This window comes from Populus alba, chromosome 10 (genome assembly GCF_005239225.2).
Source record: "Populus alba chromosome 10, ASM523922v2, whole genome shotgun sequence".
Taxonomy (NCBI): Eukaryota; Viridiplantae; Streptophyta; class Magnoliopsida; order Malpighiales; family Salicaceae; genus Populus; species Populus alba.
In genome coordinates, this window is record NC_133293.1 from 9,991,846 (window position 1) to 10,000,392 (window position 8,547).

The 8,547-nt window shown below is 36.5% G+C and overlaps 1 protein-coding gene across 1 annotated transcript; it reads right to left on the minus strand.

Moving 5' to 3' along the window:
- Positions 1–1,215: 1,215 nt before the first annotated feature.
- Positions 1,216–6,458, minus strand: LOC118061607 (protein tesmin/TSO1-like CXC 2). The gene is made up of 10 exons (XM_035075105.2): positions 6,134–6,458; positions 5,360–5,520; positions 4,565–5,267; positions 3,328–3,764; positions 3,161–3,229; positions 2,492–2,672; positions 2,315–2,410; positions 2,169–2,235; positions 1,845–2,016; positions 1,216–1,763 (listed from the first exon to the last, which is right to left on the minus strand). The coding sequence occupies exons 1-10, from the start codon at positions 6,182–6,184 to the stop codon at positions 1,424–1,426; spliced, it is 2,277 nt and encodes a 758-aa protein (XP_034930996.1). The 5' UTR covers positions 6,185–6,458; the 3' UTR covers positions 1,216–1,423.
- Between the last annotated feature and the right edge of the window lie 2,089 nt (positions 6,459–8,547).

Here is an 8,547-nt window from a genome sequence, read left to right on the forward strand (position 1 = left end):
TTCTACAACTTAATCATCAGTACTGGATTGAATACATCCCCAACAGGGTCCAAGTCTTCATTTATCTTCATGGTCTTTGTTGAGTGAGTATCCTTGCTATCTTCTGCGTACCGACTGAGTTTGCTGGCAAGTTGACTCGATGCTGCTCACACAGATAAATAGAGGGAAGAATTACTTCCCTCGTGTAAACCATCTATGAGATGAGAAGAATTATCTACAACATTTGATTTCATGTACTCAACCTTTTGGTTTAATGGGATCGACCATGTTTATTAACACTTTGAACTCGAGGGCCAGGACTGCAGACTGGTCATCGTGCATCCGCTGAGTTCAAAAGAGCCACGTCTAAACAATTAGCAAAGGCTTCAAAATCTGCTATGGATAGACTGTTATTTGATGTGCTTTATATTCTAGCTTGTCTCTTTGAAATTGGACTAGGTTTTTCATGTGCTTCCTGTCTTGGACCTCTTTTCTTATCTGGGCTTCATGCTCCCTTTCAAGTGCTTCCTTGTTAGACAAATCTAACAAAAGAAAAGGAATGCAATCTGAGTTTTTTTTTTTTTTGTAAGGTCTTATAAGGAAATATAAGGAAAAAAGGGGTATATTTGAAAAATAATTTTCAATGTTGATTAGAATTCATGTAGCAAATGAGGGGGGATTTGTTTTTGTTAATTTTTTATAAATTAAAATCCTTTTAGAATTCAAATAAATATCCTTAAAAAATCCAAATGAAAAAATCGTAAGAATCGAATTTAATTTACAGGTTACAAATAACTTTTTAAGCTTTCAAGTCGTCGGAAGTTTTTTAACTAAAAAAATAGGCTCGAAGCAGGGATGCAATATTTGATTCATTGAAGGGTCATCTTTACCAAGAACTGCTTAACTTCTAGACCTGGAACGAAAACTAAGAATGGTCTTCTTCCAGAAAGAAAATGACTTACTCTCTGTGCAGCATATCTCCTTTCTTACACATGTACGTTCTCTTTTATCTTTGCCTGGAGAAATTTTTACGTAAAAATGAAACCCACGATGAAAGTTATCCATGAGCCTAAACGGATCTATCAATTAGACTAGTTGATGACAGCCCAGAAAAAACACGAGGACCAGAACCACCGAGCTTAGATTGCTAATGCTGCAGAACTGGATTCTGTTTTCAGGTATGAAGTTCGAATTTCGATCCATCAATTACTCGTAGTCTTTGATAACACAATGAAGTGTTGAAAATCAACCTTTATAACAGAAGATGAACAAAAATTGAAAAAGAAATACAACATTATACAACAGCAGTTGGATTTTATGACCACAAGATAGCATTTTGTTATACAAGCAGAGTGGAAAAACTAACATACGACAGAACTACCACCTAACATGCCTCTCAACGCTACAAAGGTTTAAAAAAATTTCATTCGAGCTAACATTCATTTCAATGGTGGGGAGTGAGAGAAGGAAATGAGGGTATGGATTGCAGTATCAACTTCCGACCACTTCGAGGACCGGAGGATGATCCAAAGTTATTTTGAGGAGGAGAGACTCTCTTGCTGTTGGGAGAAGAAGTCTTAATGCCAGAGCTTGGAGAGTGGTTTTCTCGAAGGATCTCAGGAATTTCATCATCCGGGACATTCTGGCATTGTTTCTCAAACTTTGATTGAGGTCTAAGAATATTTGGTTTTCCATTTCTTTGGCCAGTATATAATCCACAAGATGATCCAACGCCAAGAAAGGATCTTGGTGGTTTGCCCTTGGAAGAAAACTGAACCTGTGGTCTGGCATCAAATTTCAAACATCATTAAAAATCTAATGAAAAAATTTAACTTTTAAGGCGGTAAATGGTTCAGAGAGTAAACCTGTAAAACCGTAATGGCGTTGTGGGAAGAGCAGAATTTGGATTCTGCTCATCATTATTCTGGATTTCAGTTTTCTGTAATATTTTATCAACCCCATTCTTCACACTTGCTTCTGTTTCATCTTCTGGTTCATCTTCCATTTCCATTGAAGCAGCTCCTGAATTCGGGAAGTCTGGCACAAAACATTTAGTATCAATATTAACATCAAAAACAACAATTAATTAATTTATTTGTTAAATCATTTAAAGCCACAACATGATTAGAGAAAGGTTTTGTGTGTACTAAGTAGCAAATATGTATGAAAGCAAACGTATGGGTACTCACCATCCTTTCTTCCAAATACATTCTTGCATCCTTCACATCTGCAGTTAATGGAACACCCAACACCACCCTTCGCAAGAGAACCATGATTTGAGGAATCGATTTTTATTAAAAAATAAAAAGCTTACAGAATATGCCAAGAAAACTACCTGATAGCATTCACAGTATTTTTTTAAGCAAGTTGATTTCTTGCAGTTGCATCCTCTTTTATGCCGGGCAGAAGCAGGCGTTTGGATGGACTCATCCTAGTTTGAAGAAAAATTCAAGTTAAAAGAAAAGTTTGACTGTTGCCTGAGCAAAAGGTGAGATCAGATTTGAATTATAACCCTAATTTCAGGTGCAGATTCAGAGCTCCTAATCACTTTGGGAGCAAATGCAAGTGGGTTGCGAGACTCGATCTGTTTGCGAGTTGCAAGAACAGTATCTTCATGAATAGGCTTGTTGAAGCAATCTTGACAGGCGCACGGCTCGATGCAGTAGACACCAGCAGCAAAACATTCACAATAACTGCATGGATTGCATATGACATGAATATATGATCATAATGACACCACGTAAAGGAAATGTATAGACATGTCAAGAGCCAAAGAACTTGGGGAGAGGAAGAAACGGGGCAGAAAAAACTTAAGTATCCACCTCATCATACTAAATTAGAGGATATCGTCAAATTTGAAACTATATGATCCAAACTCTGAAACTTATTCATGGTAAGGGCCCTTGGATCAGGAAGCTTCATTGATAAAGATTTTTTTGGTTACCTAAAGACAGCTGCATTTACTTCCATGGATAAGAGAATTCAGATAAGATACAACAGCAGTCAAACTGCGACATCTTGCTCTACACAGAATAAAAAATGCTAATGTGTTTAGGCCGACGTCAAGAGACCTCTAAGTACTGAGATCTATTTTTGAATAGCACATATGATTATATTTATTTGGGCCACAAGCTGGAAACAAGATCCCTGATTGAATTAAACTTCAAAGCTAAGAACTTACAGTTTCAAACACTTTGATTTTTTACAGTTGCAACGCTTGCAGGCCTCAGGTTCTCCTTCCAACCTACGCCTGGAAATGCAATTTAAAAAGCATAGCATAAAAACGTGAGCAGTGCATAAACTTATGAGGTGATAACTGTACAAGAAATATATAGCCAAAGAACATGCCTCTTCTTTTTTGGGCTAGTCTGGCTCAAATCTTCCACAAGCGGGACAGCATTTTCATTGAGGTCATTGTCTCTTTCAGAAGACACTAAGGTCAATGATTCATCAAGTTCTTGATCAGTTGTTCGGGAGTTAAAAGAGGCAGCAGAACCAGGCAAAGTAATGGAAGAAGAGAAAGTTTCAAGCTTGATTTTTCTGCTATCCTTGGAATTTATTGCCAGAGCATTTAAGTGCAAACCAATTCCAGGTAAAATGCACCTTGAAGAATCACCACCGGGCTTAACAGGCACCAATTGTGTATTTTTAGGGGTAGTTTTCTCATCCAACTGCACTAACACTGAACTAGAGCTTGAGCCATCATCTAAGTTCTTCCTACGGCTTCCAACCTTCTCAAAGTCGAGACAGCGCCTTCGCATGCCACGATGCAAATTAGAAACAGCCTACAGAAAAATAAAACAACTCAACTGTCTTCAGAACAGTCATAAAGTTCCTCAAAAATTAAGAATTTGAGAACAAGAAGAAAACAATTTTGCTCAAGTAAAAGACAAGCCTTCATAATTACAAAGGGGTCAGGATCTCAAAGAAAAGGAAAACTTTGAACAATGTGTTTCTGAAGATGCGGAGCTATCGTGGCATCCAGGAATTGAAAATGTAATGGAATTAATGATGCAACTTCAGGATATCATGCCACTTTAAGAAATACAGCTGAAATCTTGGTACAAGTTTATTCATCACAGATTGATTAATGGCGCAAATATTTGGTTTGCCAATTCTACATCTCTGCATAATTGTTATATTTTATATGATAAGCTGCTAGATGGAATTTATGATGAATGTAGTGGAGCATGTCAATACGAAATTTAAAATGGTTAAAGAGGACATTCTTTAGTACAAATTACAAGGTAGCAAATAGGTAAGGCTTTCTAGTTTCCCTGATAATGCTGTGGTTGAGAGAGTAGCTAACTGAATTAGTGTACTTGGGAGCAGTATGACCCTACTGTTTTACACTCGCCTAGTTTCCCGCAAAGCACAAATAGGTGCCAGTGCTCCCTTTTAGGATGTTTATAAATAATTCTACCTGCAGGGTATACAGTTACTCTAGTAAGTAGATGGGAGTTCATGCTAGCATAACAAAAATAACAACTAAGCATTCAACAGATAAACCGGATGCATCCATCAACTAGATAGGTGCAAATTATACAGCAGAAATTGAAAACATACAGGAGTTGCATCTTTTTACCTTAGAAGCATTACTAGTCATGTATTTGTTTGGATCCTCGTTAGCAGAAAGATTGTCCTGTGTCGGGTCCATTTGTGTCAGCTCAATGGTTTCCCCAGGTTGAGTGGAAGGGTCTCCCATCTCATTTTGTTCACCAGAACCAAAGGGATTGACTATTTGCGTTTTGTGCATCTCATTAAAAGAGGTGCAAAATCCTACAACAGGGTTTGGTGATTTCTGAAAAAGTTCCTTGAAACCATCTGCATCAATGGGAGAATTAAAAATTAACAGATCAGCGGCATCTGATATCAAACTTTCCCAGTCACATTCTGTAGCCTCTTTTTTACTCTCAATCTCGTATAACCCTGCTGGATGCACTTGACCTTCAAGGGAACTTTTACGAGAAGCCTCGTTAGCAAATGGAACAAGTGACAATGATTTGCCAGCCGATTCAGACACCATATCTGTCTGAGTACCACAACCACTGTCAGGGCTTCCACAACCATATGTTAACGTTTGTGGCAGTTCAATTGCGAACTTCAAATGTTCACTGGGAGGTTCAACTGAAGACTCTCCAATGGACATCCCAGGATCAAAATTCTCCTGTAACTCAGCCGAGTTATGATACAGCTGAGCCGCATCTACAACTACCCCTTCATCTTTACAGACCTCGTTCCCATTTCCAGAAGAAAACTCAGGTTTTGAGAGATCAGAGTAGTTATGCCTGAAAACAGAAAGGTAGAAGTTGGACAAACATATATATGCTTTTCTTGGTGTCTAGACTGATGAGAATGGTCGAGAAAGCAATTCGATTACCTTTTAAGGAACCTAGTTTCCTTATGAGAGCTGACATGGGGCGAAGTGAAAACGGATGGAAGGGATGCAAAACTAAGCGAGTGGAACGTTTGAGCAATGTTAATGGACTTCACTGGCTTGATAGGAGAAAGACTATTGATATAGTTAAAAACAGGAGAATCCTGCAACCAGTAGCAAAAAATCATCTCAAATCATTGAGCAAAGAAGCAACCAGATGGAACAAACACAAAATCCCAACTAACTGATCTAAAATTCAGCAAGAATATCATTTCAAACAGAAGTGAAAAAAAAAAAAACTTACTGATAAATAAAAATACAGTGTTCTTTTTACATTGACCATAAAAGAGAACGAATTTTGTAAGACTCAATATAAACACCACATAGATCCTAACAAATGAAGAGAAATTTTTTGTCTTCCACAAAAATGAGTGTAGACTAAGATCTCAAGCTTGAAATGCTACTTCGTTCTCTTTGTAGTTGAAGAGGCATGAAGACAATACAAAGAAAGAACCAGATTGCAAAGATTGAACTTAAATTAGAGATCTAAACCACATGAAACTCAAAATTCAGACGAAGAAAACTAACATGACAGAGTATTGAATCGAACAAGACAGGAGTACCAGAACAACCCAGGTATGTCTTTTTTTGACAAATCCAGGTAAGTCAACTCACTAAGACACCAAATCAAAGGGCATGCATTGAATCAAATCACCCAAAAACCCCATTCACCAATGCAAAGGGTGAAAGAGGTCAGAAAAGGAAGGAGAGATGCACCTCGAATTTAGAAAGAGGAGTGGTGATCTGGGTCTTCTCTGGGGTATCCATTGCCAGAGAAGAAGCTGCTCCACATAGCTAGAAAAAGATAAGGAAAGAAAGCAATTCACACAAACAGCTACTGTTTTGTTTTTTGTTTGTTTTCTTTTAAGTTTTTGTGCAGACAGAGAGAAAGAAAGAAAAGAGAAAAGGATTCAAGAGAAGAGGCGGGAGCCGGGAGGGAGTGGATTTTTCTCGTAGAGATAACTTTATTGACCCACTCACCTCACCTCACCTCACCACTCTCAACTCTCGCAAGTAGCACCACCAGACCACCATAGATAATAGCCATGAGGCAGCCCCACAATTCCAACAACTGTCTACCTCTGTGGTAATTTAGTACTCGCTGTGTGTCACTGTCTCTGGTTCTGTTAAAAAAACCTACGGAGGAGGGACTCCCTCGCCTTTTACTTTTCAAAAAGTAACGTATCCTCTCTCTTTACTCTTGTAAGATTTCTCTTTTTCCGTTTTTTTATTGGAAATTATTAAAGCTGTTTTACTTGCGGTCTGCTGCCATGCATTGACTAATACTGTTCTAGCGATTCTTTTGAAATTACAATATAATGATGAAATGGATTTTGTATTCTAGTTTTAAAAGCACTGAGAAATAAAAATAGAAAAACAGAAGAAAAAAATAATTCTAGGTGATTTTTAAAACAACAAAAAAGAAGAAAAAAAAATGATATTTGCATTTATAACCGGTAGGTTATTTACAACTAAAGCTTTTTATTACCCCCATTATGGCGCCATTATTGGCCAGATCCATCAATAATTGAGATGATAAAAACACATCTTCCAAAATCACCTAAACAGATATTAAATAATAAATTCGCGACGATCATATTTTATAAAAGAAAATGATGGTTTTGCCTATGATTTTGATATTGGTGTTTGCATCATTTTTTTTTAATCGAATCGATAGAATTGTGCGAATATATATCACTTTTCAAGCTCAAGCCTCGAACCCAACATTCAATAAGATTCATTTATATAAATACATTAAATTGGTGTAAAAAATACATTATATAGTAACTAAAAATATTTATAAAAAAGACCGAGACTTTATCTGACTCTGGTATACTTATAAGTAAAGTATATATATCATCGTTGTGTAGATCTGGAGAAAGCAAATCCTTATACATGCACTCGCGGGAAAACAACAAATGCATTTGACAGGTCGGTCGAAGGAAAGTGGCCGCTTGAGCTCGATCGGACAAATTAGTAATTAATTAGCAATAATGCCAGTCGTCTCGATCGTGTGGACATTTCGGATAAACATCACAATTCTGAGTTAATGAAGGCGAGAAGATTGATCGAACAAAACGTCTAAGATATTAAGAGTTGGATTATTGAGGCAAAAAACAAGAGCCATTAATGGTAGATAGCAACTCTCTCGTATTCTTTGTAGGGGAGCCCCGCAATGCCAGGCCATTTAGGGCTTGAAGCCTCTGTCAGCAAAAAAAAAAACCTCCACCTCTAATCTAGTGAAAGAGCGAGACTTTAGCTTATCGAAGCGTGATTTAGTTTTTTGAGGGTACCAATTTAATGAGCAAATTTCTAAATTGTGTTTTTAATGTACTTTTTATTAACTTACCTGCCTTGTTAGAGGAGTTGTCCGCGATCGATGTGCAATCAAGTTCCAACCACTGTCTGTTGTTTTTTTTCGACCATTTCTGTTCTCTGATTACGTGCAATAACCTGAAAGTCCAGAGATAAAATGGGCCATTTCTTTTTAATTAATAGTTGTGCCATCATAAAATCGAAGAAAAAGAAAGAAAGAAAGACGATATTTGCATTTAAAATACTAGTAATTACGTACAGACACGGCTTTTTTTTACTCCATTATAATGCCATTTTTTTAATATAATTTAATTGTTTCAACAACATAAAATGAATTGGGTTGTCAAAATCTTTTTGGGTTAGATTTGTACACTGTTAAGCCAGCACACATCATGGCGTTTGGTACATCAAATTTGAGTATGGAGGCCACCTATATTTCACACTCTAACCATCAAAGTTAATTAAAGAAACTTCAAAGACTTTATTTCCTCTATATATAAATACAAATATCGTGCATGTTTATCTGAGAGATGGATAATAATCATGTTTGCAATGGTAATTGTGGCCATGAATGTAAGAAAATGTTTGGTTAACACATAGGGTTAAAAGCTTATTTATATTGTAAATTAATAGCTAAATATTAGTGTTTTAAAAAATTATTTGTGTATGTAATAAAAAGTTATCTTTTACTTTTTATATACTTGCGCACATGCTCATGTGTGTGTATATATACACATGGTAATATCTAAAAAAATATTAATTTTTTTATTTTATAAAAAAAATAAAAATTCACTGATTATTTGACTGTAGGTACA

Coding starts and splice junctions, on each gene's coding strand:
- LOC118061607 (XM_035075105.2), bottom strand. CDS start 6,184: ATGGATACCCCAGAGAAGACCCAGATCACCACTCCTCTTTCTAAATTC. Junction 3,230..3,327: donor ACTAGCCCAAAAAAGAAGAG/GCATGTTCTTTG, acceptor TTGCATTTCCAG/GCGTAGGTTGGAAGGAGAAC. Junction 2,411..2,491: donor AATCTGCACCTGAAATTAGG/GTTATAATTCAA, acceptor TCTTCAAACTAG/GATGAGTCCATCCAAACGCC.